At 36.8% G+C, this 18,110-nt stretch overlaps 2 protein-coding genes across 2 annotated transcripts in view; one reads left to right on the top strand and one right to left on the bottom strand.

Moving 5' to 3' along the window:
- fev (FEV transcription factor, ETS family member) overlaps window positions 1–18,110 on the bottom strand; it is a 312,131-nt gene that overhangs the window by 3,061 nt on the left and 290,960 nt on the right. The gene's annotated exons all lie outside the window — the stretch shown is intronic.
- asic4a (acid-sensing (proton-gated) ion channel family member 4a) overlaps window positions 1–18,110 on the top strand; it is a 205,485-nt gene that overhangs the window by 153,982 nt on the left and 33,393 nt on the right. The window contains exons 2-3 of the mRNA XM_051710027.1: window positions 12,530–12,674; window positions 13,205–13,332. Coding sequence (XP_051565987.1) covers window positions 12,530–12,674; window positions 13,205–13,332 — 273 coding nt within the window. The remainder of the gene's footprint in view (window positions 1–12,529; window positions 12,675–13,204; window positions 13,333–18,110) is intronic.

Below are 18,110 nucleotides of genomic sequence, written 5' to 3'. Positions count from 1 at the left end.
TGCATGTTGATATCAGACACGCTGAAGAAGATCATTGAAGTTCTCCTGCTTGTGTATGTTTTCACTCTTTCAAATTTTCCAAGCAGGCAGTTATAACATTTTAAAGCCGCTTGTTTCCAGCAAAGTTTAAACTCTTGTTTTAGTGCAGCAGTTGACTGACAGTTGAGGGGTGGTGCTTCACTGCTGTACGGGACGCATCAAGATGGATTAGCGTTTATGAGGTTATGTAGTTATTGACTACATTCGAATGTGTTTTTTTATGGGATCCATTCACAAAACATTTTAGACCCTGTTTACACCTGTATTTAGAGCTGACCTCTTGGGATCAGATCACCTGAAATGCATCTTAATACCTGGTGGAAATGTGGACTCCAGTTGTTTAATCAATGTCTTCTGAAGCGATCCAATTGGTTTGAGTGAGAACAGACCAAAATGTAATTCCTTTTTCACTTTAAATCTTGTCAGTGGTCTACTTGGCGATCGTAATTTTAACACTTCCTATAGCGCCATCCAGCGCTCTGTGCATGCATGAAGCATTAGGAAGTGTAATCAAGCTTGAAATCATAATCGTGCCTAGAGACTGCAATGACAAGATGTAAAGTGAAAAAGGAGCAATATTTTGTTTTGTTCTCACCCAAAACCGATTGGATCACTTCGGAAGACAAATCACTGGAGTCATATGGATTACTTTTATGCTGCCTTTATGTAATATTTGGACCTTCAGAGTTCTGGCTACCATTCACTTGCATTGAGAGGACCAACAGAGCTAAAATATATATATTTTACAAATATATATAATACATTATAACTTCTGCAGATAAAATTGGATGTTGCTGGTGTTATAATGCATTATATTCTAAAGTATAACTATGAATAGGTAAGTATTATAATGTATTATAATTGTGGTTATAATTATTTATGAGAAGTTATAACATATTATAAGGTGTATTATGAGACATTACTAATGCATTGTAATGCCTTTACAATGCATTATAAATATGGGCTTCATAGAAAATTTTACCAAATATTCTTCTAAAAATCTTCATTTCTGTTCTGCAGAAGAAAGAAAGTCATACACATCTGGGATGGCATGAGGGTGAGAAAATGATGAGAGAATTTCATTTTTAAGAGAACCATTCCTTTAAATATTCTTAGCCTGTAATATTTGAACAGGGCTAAGACATCAAAATATATTAAATCAGTAACTGTTTGTTTAGAGCAAAATCATTCCTAAGCAAAGTTTGAGTTGACGTCATGTGAGTCTACAAAGAGAGGCTCTGTTCCTAACTGTTTGTCCATTAGTTTAAAACTCTCACTTTTTAAAACTTTTTTAAAACCTGCATCCCAAAAGTAAATGAAAAAAAAAAGTTCAGGTTTTCTCCCCCTGTCTTTAATTGGTTGGGTTAAAGATAGATAATCCCGCCCCAAACTAACAGCATTGGTTTAACCAAAGTTACTATGTTGCACTGGTCACGATGCTTAAACAAACAGAGCAATGTTTTGATAGCACCACAGAGTCACAGTGTTTACAATTTTGGGGGAAATCAAGTTTTCATAGTTTTCATATCTATATATAAAAATATATATATATGGGGGGGGGGGGGGGGGGGCACTTGCCTCACCTGAAGATCCCTTGAGATTATCAATATGTGCCTTTTAATGGGATGGCTCTACAGTAGGATGGCTTCAGTGTTTCATCCTTTGTTTTGTTTTTTCACTCTCTCTGGAGGCCTGAGCAAGAGTGATGAGGAAGACAGTGACAGTTTGAGATTAAGCCATGGTGACATCCCACCTTGAAGCAGAGTGCAAGAGTCAAACAAGGAGAGCACACAACACTTCCTCACATTTAAATCCTGTGTATAATGGGCATATCTGCCTACTGTGGACCATAAGACACAGACATTTACATGAAATCTGCACTCATCAAGAATGAGAAGACATGGGGAATGCTTTATGAAAGGTTTATGCATTGATGTTTAAAATGTGTCATGCATTTTGTCATACATTTTCTGCCTTCAAAACTATTTAAGCTCTATCAACAGCACCTCTGGCATGGTATCGATTATTTTAGACAGTAATTTCAGCTCATTCCTAAATTTGTAAAAACAAGCTAAAATCATCTTTACAGTTACTACACACTTACTATATATATATGTATATATATAGGGGGCAAGGCAACATATGATTAGTTAAGATAACATAAGTAACTAACCTTGTCTGTGCAAAGTTATTGCCAGTCTTTCAGCTCATGTGATGTAAAGATGTCAAACCCTGCAACTTTGATCACACAGGAACTTAACATGTTGCTACCGAATGTTCTGGTACCCTGAAATTGACCCCATTCTATTGATTTACTGACAAGCGCGGTCTTCCATTCAACATTATTACATTAACCCTTTTGCACGTATGATCAAACCGGTGTGATTACACTAGGATGGGCTCAGACGCGTACGATCAAACCGGTGTGATCTGCATTCCTGCTGCTGTTTACCGGCAAAATCGGTTGTCATAATGGCTGAAGCAGCTGTCATAATGAACCAGCTGCTCAAATAGTCTTTTAAACATTACAATATCTTTATTTCTATATGTTACAAACTTAAAAACAGTCACTAAATAAAAGTATAAAGCCGTTACTGTTGGAGCGCACTGTTTAGATGCTGCCCTGGGGCCATGTTTTCTGATTTCAAAGAATATACAAACTAGTCAGTCCACTCAAGCCTTCTCCCATTCCATCCGTCACTGATTCTAAACACTTCCGGGATGGGAGAGTTAAAGGGCTGGGTTTTTTGAACATTCAGTGCTCCTCCTTTTGTATGCTTCTATGATGATACAAACTCAGAATCCCATCTTGCACAGCAACAAAAATATGGCAGTGCGCATAGCCGGCAAGTGCATTCGCGATCGCATCTTATCTATCATAATTAATCATTATAAACATCTAAAATCCACATTATATGTTTGATAATATATAATCTGACTTCCAGTGCACCCGCTGTGATGTAATCTGTCCTCCAGTGCATCTGCTGTGAAGTGTAAGGTAAGATTTATTTTAATTACAGTGCACATTAAAGAACTCATGCTGGGAGATCCGTCAGAACAGGAGAAACTCAAATGTGAAAAGGTTAAATCAAATGTGTTTACCTTTTCCTGTGGTGCTACTGATAGATCATTGCGTGAGCAGCCTAGGAGACAAGGGATCTGGTCCTGTGGGAACCAGGAAGTAATTGTGTTCACATGAACAATGATGAGCGTGATTCATAGGTTGCATTTTCCCTCTAAAATTACATTTTTACTCCACTGATGATTAGGTTTAGGGTTGTGGTTTGGGTTTGTTGTAGGGTTAATAAAATGTACATTCCTGTTGACTGTAATACATAATTTACAACTAAAAATTGCTTGCTTTTGGCACCCCTCTGTGAACATTTCATACAGAAACTGGTGCTCACTCATGCCCATACTTTGATTAAGATTTCCAGATTCAGCCACTGGGGGCAGTAGTTAAAATATTTGCCAAATTTACAGTGAGATCAGTCTGGTAATTTTCACATGAGACTGTACATGCAAGGATACTAGAAAGAGAAAAATCACCAACAGGACTTATGTCTGTAATGCATAAGAAGAACAGTACATTCATCTGTAACAGCAGTCGCACTATTTCAATGACAATTAAGACAAGCATATCAGGCTTAAGACAAAGAGTGAATCTGTGTATATTGTAAAAGAATTGAATTAATGTGGTTATCTGGCAAGCTTTTGAAGTAGCCTTTTACAAAATTCATTTGACATTGTCTTAGAAAATTATCTATAAAACATAAAGTAGAGCATTATCACCCTCAGATTAGAACTAGAACCACTGTAAGACTAGTAAAGGTGCAGTATGAAGACATCATAAAAGTAGTCCATACGACTTGTGGCTTCAATTTGTTTTTAGGTTGTGGCAAAGACAGTGTCATTTAAAGTCTTTATTCAGAAAATAATTACATTCAGCACCTTTACTATTTTCAAGGTCCAAGGAGGACCATTATTTTTGTGACCTCAACATCCACGATTTTTCCTATAAGACAAATGTAAAGTGTAAAGCTTTGATGTTATATTGAAGGTATTTTTCCATTATATTTGTATCACTCTCTCATGCTCCCTTAGACTTTGAAACATTTGACTGATAGTCTTCTGTCCTGTGATTACTTGATGTATTTTTCATTGTATTGTTCCACTCATGAACAGTCACAATAGAGGGGCTCTGTTTACCAGTGAGGGTCATGCTTTTGTACTGATACATCCTGTCTGAGTGTCAGATTGTGTCAAATCTGCGAGTGTCTCTATCTCAGCTTAATGTAGCGAGATAAAGAACTCTGATAATCCTCTCTGTACAAGTGTAAGACGGTGCCGATGAGTCTCTGAAACATGATTTCTCTGCATGTTATGCATGATGAATAAGCTACTTAAGAAAATAGTTGTTTAATGAAGTTTAGAATTGATACAATAAATGTAATGTGTTTGATAGTCTGCCAAAGAGACACCACAGATACAGAATTGAGCAGCTGCCCACGAGAGCTGAACTAATGGAGCGTAGCATTGTGCGGCACTTACTTTCCAACTAAACTGTTTAGTCTGACTGTTTAAATGTTTCCAGCATTTACTCTAAAGATTTTTAAATGCAAGGCAATAGAAAGACATGCCTCACTCTACACTATAACTTGAAGATTCTGTACTTAAAGGGATAGTTCACCCAAAAATGAAAATTCTCTCATTATTTACTCACCCTCATGATATGACTTTCTTTCTTAACCAGAACACATTTCAAGAAAAATAGAAAATATTTGAGCTCAGTAGGTCCTTAAAATGCAAGTGAATGGAGATTTATCTTTTGAAGCTCCAAAGATCACAGACAGTCAGCATAAACATCATCCATATGACACCAGCTGTTAAAGTAATGTCTTCTAAATCGACACAATAATTTTTGGTGTGAAATAGATAAATATTTATGTACTTTTTTTTTTACTCTAAATTATGCTTCTAGATAGGAGTGGTACGCGCTTGTGATGAGTCAGTCTCTGTCATAGTTTCTCACACTTTGGTGGCTTAATACATGACATATTCCACATGTCTTGCAACGAATTTCTGGATAGAAAAAAACTTATAATAGTACATTTTTCACTGAGGTTAAAGTCATTGTGCAGATATTTTCTTTAGTACAGTAGATAGTTTGATCTGAATCGACTATGTCACTTTCATCAGCAAGGTTCAGATTATTATTTTTACAATGTATTATGTTTGCGAGTAACTTGATTTGACCTATTTTGGCACTTGGTGAGTGTTAATTTTAGAGCATGGTTAGCACCCACTGTGCAAATGACCCATGTAATTGATTGTGGACTTTAGGAGGAACACCCAAACATCGACCCCCTCACCATTCTAAACAGCACTGTGGCATCAGTTGAGTCATTCAGGTTCCTGGGCACTACCATGTCACAGGACCTGAAGTGGGAGACACACATTGATTCAATTGTGAAAAAGGCCCAGCAGAGGTTGTAGTTCCTTCACCAGTTTAGGAAGTTCAACCTGCCACAGGTGCTGCTGATACAGTTTTACTCAGCAGTCATTGAGTCTGTCCTCTGCACTTCAATAACTTTCTGGTTTGGTTCAGCTATGAAATCGGATATCAGAAGACTACAAAGGACAGTTTGGACTGCTGAGAGGATTATTGGTTGCCCCCTCCCCTCGCTTCAAGAACTATACACTTCCAGAGTAAGGAAAAAGGCTGGAAAAATCACTCTGGACCCCAAACACCCTGCCCACTACATTTTTGAATGGTTGTCTTCTGGCCGACGCTTCAGTGCACTGAGCACCAGAACCGTCAGGCACAGGAACAGTTTTTTCCCTCAGTCTATCCATCTCATGAACAGCTAAAACTGCCCCATTGAGCAATAATTATGTGCAATTCACAGTTTAGTCTTTTTATATTTATCCAACACATCCTACCTCTTCTGCCATTACATTCCCTTGCACTGTATATAACAGATTTGTATTTAGATTTGCACTATGTGTGTGTGTGTGTGTGTATGTATGTATATATGTTCTTATTGTGTATTCTATATATACTTTATTTTCTATTCAATTTTTATTTCATTCTATTTTTATTTTTTTAATAATTTTTTATTATCATCTCTGTCTTGTTGCTGTATTGTATTGTTGTGCAGTGGAAGCTCCTGTCACCAAGACAAATTCCTTGTATATGTAAGCATACTTGGCAATAAAGCTCATTCTGATTCTGATTCTCTTCTTTTAACAGCAAAATTTTGTCAGAAAAATCTCAAATGTGTTTTCCCCAATACCCATCAGGCATGCCTCGGATTAAACAAGATGTTTGATTCAACATCCCGTCAATTAAAGCACCACATTTGACCACACTATAACAAAATTTTTAGGATATTTTAGACTCTCAACAACCCTGATCCTAAAAATCTATATGAAAGCAGTTAGCTCAAATCCTTAAAACACCAGTGCTGAATTTAAACCCACTTTTATTCACAGGTTCTTTACGCCAACTCACATACAGCATGTTAAGAAACTGAAGTTCCCATGTAGCTTCCCTGGATAATTGAAGAACAGCGAGCTGTGAAATCCGTCAGATGGCTGCGATAAATGAGAGGCTTTTGGTTGTGCTTCATTTTGGGGTGGAAATTCAGTGCAGCAAGGAAGAGCAAGTGATAGGAGAAAAAAAAGAAGTAATTTCGATGGGAAAATACTGTCTGAGGACAGCTAATGGCCAGACATTAAGCTCAGTTAAGTAAGTCTTAGTGGAAAGGAAAGATTTATGCAAATGCTTTTCAGTCAGGCCCATCTCCAAAAGGGGTTGCAGCTGAAAGCTTGCATTTTAGTAGTCCATTATGAAAGATCTTCAAAGGTAAGCAAATATTGTATTTGCAAGAATAAAATGATTCTCTCCTCCATGCTGCTAAATTACTGTAATTTGAGCAAATTCATTAAATTCAGATTAACTTTTGCAGATGATGTTGCAATGGAATAAAAATGTTTATTCCAAAAAGTGCATTCTATATTTTTTACCCAGGTGTTACATTATAATTTACTGATTTGTGGTGGCATATTACAATATGGAGAGAAGAAATGCTTTAAAATCTAATACACATACAGAATCAGATAAAGATACAGAATCAGTTTTAGATCCAGATCTTTTTGCTGTAACTCAACTGGTAGAGCATGGCGCTAGTAGTACCAAGGTCATGGTTTTAACTATCCTTGAGCATACACTGTACATACTGATAAAATGTGTATGTTTGCAATGCACTGTTATTTGATTTGGATAATAACATTGTCAAATATGTAAATGTAGATGCAATTTAGACAAAAAGATTTAGATACAAATTTAAATGCCTATAATTTATCAAATAGAGACACCTGTGCACTGGGGTTTTTAGTAACAAACTACAGTTGGGTGGCTGTTTCTGGGAACAGACAAAAGTTGACTGTTTACCTTTGCTGACTTTGGGCGAGATGTTACCAGAGAAAATGGTCCATCAATCAGTGGTGCTCTGGGCACTGGGCTCTAAAGCAGTGAAATGAGGCAGAAGAGACTGTGCCAGAAGCCGTTTCCACTGCTGCATGATGGGAAAGCTTCCATAAAACATCATTTGAGAACACAAAGCCCACTGTCCCTTGAAAGTTGAAGTTTTAGAGCAAAACTGTGGGATAACAGCATAAGCAATTCATCTCAAGGAGACAGCAGTATGAAAAGTGCTGCATTACAAAATTTCAATTGCATCAGTAAAATACTATCCAAGACAGAGATTAGAGTGCAACAAGAAAAAATATGTTTGTTTTTATTATGAGTGTATGGTCAAGTGCTCATGGAAAAATGTGTGTCTTTAGCCGCTTTTTGAAGACAGAGAGGGAGTCTGCTTCACAGATGGAGTTGGGAAGGTCGTTCCACCATCAAGGTCGAGTGAAGACAAAAGTCTGTGAAAGTGATGTTTTGCCTCTTTGTGTTGGAATGACAAGGCGCTGCTTGTTTGCAGACTACAGGTTTATGCTGGGAACATTTACAAACTTATTCCAGCATGATTAGTTTGCATGCAAGCTCAACTGATAGAGTGTTGTACTTGCAACTCTAAAGAACAGGGCACGAGACCGGCAAAGCATGCGAGTCAACGCGTGAGCCGAAAGTGTCATAGAAGCACCACAAAATGGCATGGTTGCTTTATCAGTTGTGTATTTCATCTCACATTTTTTTTATGACACTGTATGTTAGGTTTAGGGAGGAAGGTTTTGTTTATTAAAATCCTTAAAAACATCATCTGTTTGGGAGAACATTTAACTCGTTTTTAGCCCCACACAGTGGACATTTCACCTAGAAACTGCCGCAATGTGTACAAACCACATATTTTCATTTTACAAAAACGTTGCCAGAGTCACGTAATTTTCATGATCGGGCTGCCTAATTCTCATTACCTTAATGCGCCCAGATGTTTTACTTTTACTATTCCCATTTTTTTTTATGATGATATTACCATAACTTTTTTTTTTTTTTTTTACTGAATTATAGAAGGTGCTGTTGTACAATTATTTTTTGGTAACACTTTACAATAAGGTTTCATTTGTTAACATTAGTTAACATGAACTAACAATACTTAAGCATTTTTTAATCTTAGTTACTGTTAATTTGAACATATACTGTTAATTTAAAATCAAAAAAGTTGTATTTATTTATATATATTTTTAATAATTTTATCCCCTTTTCTCCCAATTTGGAATGCCCAAATCCCACTACTTAGTAGAACTTAGTGGTGTGGTTACTCACCTAAAACATATGTAACTGTATTCCACTACAGTTACAATTTAAATTGTTGGTAATTACAATACAGTTGCATTCAAGAAGTATTTTGATCACTGAAGAGATTACTTTGCATTTTATTGTAATTTGTTTCATTTAATATTTAGTACTTTCAGATGGAAAACATTAAATGCAATCCAAAGTGCATTTGAATGTCAGTGAAACACTTTATGATGCGTTACATTCATACAAGCAGACAGAGTAAGATTGGAGCAGAAAAAATAGAAATAAACCTTGTTTAAATTGTCAGCTTTATGCCAAGCTAAAATTGTAGCAAAGATGCTGGGGCGGTTATGTTAAGATCCATGTGCAGTTTAATAAACATATGAAGAGTACAACAAAGTAGCAAATAAAAGGATAAATGACAAAACAGGCAAGAGTCCGGTACACAGAAGACAGTCCAAGAAATGCAAACCAAGTAAATCCGAGAGACAGTGGGGTAATCCAATAAAGAGGCAAAAGGTCCAAAAACTCACAAGTAGGCAGGCAAATACGATAAACAGGCAGGAGTCAAAAACACAGGAATGGTAATAATGCTCAGAATTGCAGAACAAGACTTGGCACTGAATGCAGGTAAACAGAGAACTTAAATAGTCTGGGATAATATGAAACAGGTGAGTGAGTAATCATTCTGAGCGATGGATTATGGGAAATGTAGTTCATGAAGGGAAAGCTAGAATTCCGGAGATGGAGACCTCTGGCGGCATTCTGGAGAGATAGCAGACGCTGCAGGTGTAACAAAAATGCTATTTCTAGCCATTTTACATGCACATGTTACCAGGCACGATCATATTTTTTTATCAAGAAAATTCATGTTGGATCATAATTATGTTTTTTTTTTTTATTTTCTAGTAAGACCTTTGATATTAAGGCAAAAATCTTATTCTTGATAATAATTTTTTATTGTTTTCCTGTAAAAATATCTAAAAGTCCTTAAAACAAGATCAATTAGATCTATGTTGTTTTAGAAACATTTCAGAGAATGTATTTTTAACATGTGTATTTTGTCTTACTGTACTGGCAGAGTTTTTATAGTCAAAACAAGTGAAATCACCAGTGCTGAAGAAGTAATCCAAAGTACTTAGAATACATTACTGACCTTGAGTAATCTAATGAAATATGTTACAAATTACATTTTACAGTGTTTTCTGTTTTACATTTACAATGTATTCTGTAATCTATAGTGGAATACATTTCAAAAGTAACCCAACCCTGTGCATGACACCACAGAGGCTCACAGCATGTGGAAGCTCATGCTACTCTCCACGATCCACGCACAATTTACCATGTGCCCCATTGAGAACGAGAACCCCTAATTGAGACCACGAGTAGATTACCCCATGTGACTCTACCCCCCCTAGCAACTGAGCCAATTTGGTTGCTTAGGAGACCTGGCTGGAGTCACTCAGCACACCCTGGATTTGAACTTGCGACTCCAGGGGTGGTAGTCAGCGTCAATACTCGCTGAGCTACCCAGGCCCCAAAAGTTGTATTTGTTAACATTAGTTAATGCACTATGAACTAACATGAACTAACAATGAACAATTGTATTTTTCTTAACTAACATTAACAAAGATTAATAAATTGTGTAACAAATATATAACTATTGTTAATTGTTTGTTCATGATACCTAATGCATTAACTAATGTTAATGAATGGAAACTTATTGTAAAGTGTTATCAAATTTTTTTTTTTTTTTTTTTTTTTTTTTTTTTTTTTTTTTTTTTTTAAATCAGCAAAAATAAAATCTGGTACCAAGGGAATACTGCTATGATGTATAAATACTTTACAATTTAAATACTATGCAGTATCATAAGAATATGATAATTAAAACATTTTCACATTGCTGTAGTGAGAATTGGGGGTGGGGGGGTCAAATGTGCATATTTTACTATCATAGAAATAGTCACAAAATGAAAAAAAACAACAACAAAAAAAACCTTAATGGCCCAAAAAATAGGCTTCATTTTCTGTATCTTCATTTTTCTATATCAAAATAAATTTTAGCAGAAGAATGACACTTAATGAATTTGTTTAATAAAATTACATTTCAGTAAAATTTTGTCCTTACCTTTAATATGTTTATTTAATATTTCTTTAATAAGTAGTAGCCATTTTAGTGAAGCAATAAGGCACTCAATGTCATGCTGTTAATGAGGCACTCAAGGCCTTCAACCATGACTATATTCACAAAATAACACAGCTTCTCAAACCTTATTGCTTAAATATGCCTATGTGTATTGTCTGTCTGTATTCTGATTAAATTAAATAATGTTTATATCTGTGTTCTTTTATCCTGTTTGACCACCGTCTGCTTGTGAAATCAGTGGCTGTCTCCAGCTTTAACTACAGCTGTATGAGGAACTGTGCCCACAGCTGCAGCTAGCAATTACAGCACGCACATACCGCTCAGAGAGGCTCGCTTTGATTCGGCACAGAGCCAGCTGAGATCAGACTCCACACGCAGGATGCTGAATGAACAGTCATGTGTTACATGCAAGTGTGGCCCCTTAATGTCCCTCCTCATCAGAACAAGCACTGCCATCACAGAAATGTGGCTGATTTATAACAATGATTTTTAAAGTCAATCTCCCTGCTGAAAAGACCATCTTAGACCAGTATGAATTTCTAAGATAGTCCAGGCTGGTTTATGCTGGTCTAGCAGGTTAATCACCATAGCCATGCTGTTCATGCTAAAGGTTGGAACCAAAAATGTTCTGGAAAGAAAATGTCAGAAAAAAAATGGGTTTCCAGGTCCCCAGGACTAAAGTTAAAAGCTCTATCATCTCTAGAACTTTCTTTGACAGTGGTTGATTTTATTGCTTGTTGTTGTTCTGTATTGGGAGGCATTGGAAACCCATTTAGAGTTCTTGTTATTACTGTGTCAACTGTCTGTCCTTTTTGTTGATCTATTCCATCCTGGCATTTATTTGTCAGTGTTTTTGTCTTTTATTCTTGATAATTTCATAACAGGACTCTGAATAATAGTCTTTTTGTCACTTTTACTTCAAGGGATACAAGAACTATAAACAACAATCAGTGTGCTTTATTTTTTTTATTTTTTTTTTGGTGGCTGTGGTTTAGGGAAAGGTTATTAAGTCCAGTTTCAAAAGTTATTGCTTTTGACTGTGTCTACTCTTATCTATTTTACCCATATGGAGCAATTATTCTGATGTGATCAGTTCACTTTGGAGGAGAATTTGTTTTTCTGAGGATGTGGACTATTCATATTCCTCTTGTTTGAGGAGTCTCACTCTCTTGTCAAAACGAATATGACAGGATTGAGATAGAGAAAACATTGCTTGCTTTCCCACAGAATACAAATACCCACTGACAGGGTAATGCACCCTAATGTTTTTTTTTTTTGTTTGTTTGTTTGTTTTTGTTTTTTTTAACTTATGTCTCCTTTCAATCACTGAAAGCTGGAAAACTTCCTTCTAAGTCTTCTGTAAAGATTTGAATGCCTCAAAACTTTTGATGTTTAAAGTGACATTTTCCCAGTTGAATCATAAACACCTTCAAAAGGCATCACTTTAAGGGATCAAAAGGTTCATCCTTATGATATTAAACAATGGATAAACAAACATTATGTCTCCCAAATATTCCAGCATATTTGTTGTTTTGGCCTCCCCAGTGCCCAACTCTGACATTTGTAATGATTCATGTTTTTTTTCATAGGTTTATACAAGATATGGGAAATGCTACACTTTCAATGGAAACAAAACAAACTCCAGGAAGACAAAGCAAGGAGGGATGGGAAATGGGCTGGAGATCATGTTGGACATTCAACAGGATGAATATCTGCCAATCTGGAAGGAGACAAGTGAGTTTTAATGCCACACTGAGATGATTTCCCCCAGTGCACCTATTTTTATCTGTGGGGGCACTAGTATGTACAATTAAGTAGTTCTTTAAAGCCTGCTGGTACAGTATTTGTTTTGTATGCAAGAGGACTTGTCCTAATATGTTTAAAAAGTAATTCAGCTTGGAGTGGCATGAAGGTGGGTAGATGATGAGAGTATGCTGAGTTAAAGCAAATGATCTGCAGAAGATGTGATTTAGAGAGTGAATGGGTTACTTTTACCACAGCTTTTTTGACTAAACTTCTTTTTTTTTATTTTACTTAATTAAATTGCACAGTTAATGTAAGTTGCAAAGTCATCCTATATTTTCTGGTTCTCAGAGGTGTGTCTGCACAATCTGTAGATCAACATTTTTAAATTCCAGTTTTATTTGTTGTTTTTCTCATATTTATAGAAGGATTTGTGAGTCTTATCTTTGTGTTCTCTGCCCTTTTCTGCTCTCTTACTCTTTCTTTCTCATTCATTTTTTTTATTTTTATTTATTTTAAAGATGAGACATCTTTAGAGGCAGGAATCCGTGTTCAGATCCACAGTCAGGAAGAGCCACCCTACATCCATCAGCTGGGCTTTGGAGTCTCTCCAGGATTCCAGACCTTCGTTTCCTGTCAAGAGCAAAGGGTATGACCCTTCCTTTAGATCAGTGCTTCTCAAACTTTAAAGGTCAACTGTGTCCTTTGATCAGATCAGACAATCCAAGTACCTAGTTACAAGTCACAACAATGTCCCTCCTACACTGCAATAAATAAACAAAGAAAAGAAAGAAATAAAGAAAGCATAAACTTCACTACAAAATGTTATTTATCATCATCAGTCCCTTCTGAAGATTTATTGAAAGACTCTTTCAGGGTTCAGTATGGTAGACAGTAACAAAGTATTTTTACTTTGATAAAGGAATAGTTCACCCAAAAATTTAATTTCTCTCATCATTTACTCACCCTTATGCCATACACAGATGTGTGACTTACTTTCATCTGCTGAACTCAAATGAAGATTTTTAGAAGAATTTCTCATCTCTTTTGGTCCATACAATGCAAGTGAACAGGTGCCAAAATTTTGAAGCTCCAACTATCACATAAGGCAACATAAAAGTAATCCATATGAATTCAGTTGTTAAATCTATGTCTTCAGAAGCGATATGAAAGGTGTGAACCTAAGCTCAACAGCAGTCAGCCGCCTCCTCCTCTTGAGGGTGCTGAGCTGGGAGCCATAGTCTCTATCCATCTCTACAACAGAAAAAAGTACAACAATTGGTAGCCAGCAGTGTGTTCTTCACAAATCCGTACACTGAGTAGTCACCAAAGGCTTGCAGACTAACCAGAATGTCCAACTGCAGCCAGCCCTCTTACACTTTCCTTGTGAACAGGAAGATACACACAACCTAAAATCATGTCTGTGTGATGGATTGGTAAGGCTATCTGCTAAATTATAGAAAGATATCTACCATTTTTTACATGGAAAATTAACAAGCTAGATAACTTATCTAACTAGCAGGCCAGTTTCCAGGCAGGTCTGAACAGCATCTGCTCTCTGCCTCACATTACTTCAGGCAGATTTTTCACAAGCGACAAAATTGCCCAAAAAAGTTATTGATATTTAGCAAAACATTTACATAGTATTGCTAGCTCACGTTTATTTAGCAAGTTTCACAGAAATGTGCTTAAAAATAGACGCTAGCTGCCTGTCCGATGAACGTCGACGGTCATGTCATTTTTTCCAGAAATAACTAGCATTACTCCTACAAATAAATGCTTCATAACTAAAACATTTTGACTTTCAATAGACAATATTGACAACACATGTTAAATAACTTGTCTTACCTCAGTTTTCAATTTGAAGCAGTAAGTCCAGCACTTCAGGTAATCTCCTAGCGTATCCTCTCTTGCTCCGCTCAGGCAAATGGAGGATGATGCGGATGACGATACATTTATTATTCACGCCCAGTAACCCCTTAACCAATCAGATGTGCTTTTAGCTTATATGGTCATGAGTATCTGGCAGTTTTCAGAAATAAAATCGGTGATTGGACGGCGAAGATATTGAGACAGGAATCATGGGAATAATTGTTCCCAAATTTGAACGCTCCGGCTGGTAAGGGTTAATACTCACATCAATCTTATCTTACTTATTTTAAACTATCCCTTCATGGCCATCAGGAATTCTGTCTTCAGGAAGTGCATATATACCATGTTTTTTTTATGAACATCTTAGCGCTGAGGTACATACTAATGCGAGTACCAGCATACAGGAGAAATACAAAGAAAAAAATTAAAGCAATTGCTGACCCAGTTTGTTTTAAAGTATTCCAGGCAGCATTTCCTAATGTCTTACCCACCCATGAAAAGAAATCAAGGTCATTATCACTAGAGGAACACTTCATATGATGGTCAGTTTCATTTCTGAGGGCAATCATATGTTGCAGGACATCAGTCATGTTATCAGTATAGTGAGGGATAAATGTACAGCGCTGTTCTCTAACTATAGCACATACCCCTCCTTCTTTAGCTAGGAGATAATCAAGGGCTGCTCTGTTCTGCAGAGCAATTAGCCTAAGGTTTTTAATTTTGTCTGTCATCAAATGAAATCCTTAAATTGCATAATCAGCAAAAGTTTCCAATTCAAGGCTAATATTGTCAATCAGATAAGCATTATGGACTGTTCCTACCAAGAGAAAATCCCTTCTAAAGTTTTCACTTCAGGTGAAATTGTCAAATGTGGTCTGTATAACTCACGTCTAGGCCTAATCTTGTTTGAGGTTTGGGAGAATATTTTTCTAAGATATGCCCAGTCTTAGAATCAGATGTAATAAATGTGAGGGGTGTGGTAACACCACTTATAAAACAACATCCTGACCAGGACTGTGATAGCCATACATAAGCAGAGCTGCCACAGATCCAGTATTGATCCTTCAATGCCCCAAATTTAACATCTCTTGAGAGAATGATCGAATCTGGGTAAACAGTAAGATTCTTATACACTGTTGGAGTTAAAAAGGGGAGATGAGTGACATTTCTCTTTAACCATAAATTCCAAGAAGAGGTAACTGGACCCCAGATTTGAGCATAAATTACATATTTTTCATTACAACTTGAATAACCCACCCATCTGGAGAGGTGACAAATAGAAACAGGTGCAGTGAAACTTGGTTTAACATTGACTGGTAGAGGTGTAGTCATGTCAATAACTTCTCTAACTCTATTATAGATGAGAGTGTCAAGAGAATCATGTTTATACAAGAAATTACACAAAGTCGAACAGACTGTTTTAACATCAATATCAATGTTCATCAGAGCAAATCGGTGGGCTATATAAGTTAGCCGTCCAGTGCAAGTTCAGGCAGTGTGATTAATCAATTTCCACCAAAAATGATCTTTGTGGTGCTACTTGCTTCAAAATAGTCTATATTTTCAGCCACTAGATTCAGACTTTTTTCATTAGGTTGAGCTAGCATGGTAGCTCTGAGAATGATGAGGAGGATGAGAACCTTCATTTTATTGATATGCTTAATTAATGGGGAAACAGTAATAAAAAGTGTACCGGATAATATCTTGGTTCTCACAAGCACAATTAGGAAATTTCTCACCAAACCAATAGCGAGCTGGGATGTCTCGTCTGGGTGCTGGGGGTGTGACACGGCATCCGTCAGTGTAGATGAAGTGTCCTGGGCCTAGAGAGAAGCACCTATGGCAGAAGTACCAGCCTCCTATGGTGACAGATATATTCTCAAACGATGGCAGTGATGGTGCACGTAGACGTCATGCAGGTAGTTTCTCCAGGTCAGCGATTCAGACGTCAGTCATTGGACTATTCGAATTAGACCAAGGAATTCCATGTACTTCCCTGAGAGCATCAGTTAGTACCTAAAGTTTTTCAGATAGGTATAGATAGAGAACCACAGACATACAAAGCTATGACAGAAAAGGGGAGAGAAAACACACAGAAAGGAAGACCCTTCCCAATAAGTTAGTAACTGTTTTTTTCTTTCACAACATCATCTCCTTTTCATCAGAGAGGCATTACATCAGCACCCTAAGGCACTTTCACTCGGCTGACCTGTCAGGGGTAGTGTTATCATTGTAGCAGCATTAAGCTGTAGCATCGGCAAGGTCGGCGGTTGAGGGTTAGTAAAGCAAGCAGGAAGAGTTTAGTTTGCATTAAATGCATCCATCGAGTCAAACCTGGCTTGATGTCTGCGTCTCGAACAGTGTTAGGGAGACTATTCCATAGTTTAGGAGCCAAATATGAAATGGATCTACCTCCTTTTGTGGATTTTGATATTCTAGGAACTATTAACAGGCCAGAATTTTGCGATCGTAATGAACTTGATGGAATATAACGTGGTAGAAGGTCACTTAAGTACTGCAGAGCTAGACCATTCAAAGCTTTGTACGTAATTAACAGAATTTTAAAATGAATACGAAATTTAACAGGTAGCCAATGTAACGATGATAAAATGGGGCTAATATGATCATATTTCTTGGTTCTCGTCAGCACTCTGGCTGCTGCATTTTGAACCAACTGAAGTTTATTTATTGATCTTGCTGGACATTTTCCCAGTAATGCATTACAATAATCTAGTCTTGAGGTCATGAATGCATGAATTCGTTTTTCAGCATCAGCAACAGAGAGCATGTGTTGTAATTTAGCAATATTTCTCAGGTGGAAGAATGCTGTTCTACAAACATTGGTAATTTGATTTTCAAAGGACAGATTGGTATCAAATATAACACCTAAATTCTTCGCTGTTGAAGATGATGTAATAGTACATCCATCGAGAGTCAAATTATATTTTAGCGGCTTATTTTTAGAGGTTTTTGGTCCAATAATTAGTACCTCTATTTTGTTGGAATTGAGCAGAAGGAAATTTCTGGCCATCCAATCTTTTATTTCAATGATACACTCTGCTAATTTGGGGAGTTGTGAAATCTCATCAGGTTTTGAAGAAATATAAAGTTGGGTATCGTCAGCATAAGTGGAAACTTATTCCACGATTCCTGATAATATCTCCCAGGGGAAGCATATACAAGGAGAAAAGCAGAGGCCCTAAAACTGATCCCTGTGGCACTCCATACTTTGGTTTGACAATTCCTCATTTACATAGACAAAGTTGTAGCGGTCTGCTAAAAAGGACCTAAACCATGCTAATGCAACTCCACAAATGCCAACATAATTCTCCAGCCTATTCAAGAGAATGTCGTGATCTATCATGTCAAAGGCAGCACTAAGATCTAAAAGCACTAGAAGTGAAATGCAGCCACGATCAGATGATAAGAGCAAGTCATTTGTAACTCTAAGTACAGTCTCTGTACTGTGATGAGGCCTAAATCCTGACTGAAATTGTTCATATATACTATTTCTCTGTAGAAATGAACATGTTTGGGAGGATACTACCTTTTCTA

Source organism: Myxocyprinus asiaticus, chromosome 11, assembly GCF_019703515.2.
Source record: "Myxocyprinus asiaticus isolate MX2 ecotype Aquarium Trade chromosome 11, UBuf_Myxa_2, whole genome shotgun sequence".
Lineage (NCBI taxonomy): Eukaryota > Metazoa > Chordata > Actinopteri > Cypriniformes > Catostomidae > Myxocyprinus > Myxocyprinus asiaticus.
This window is presented reverse-complemented; position numbering and strand designations above follow the sequence as displayed.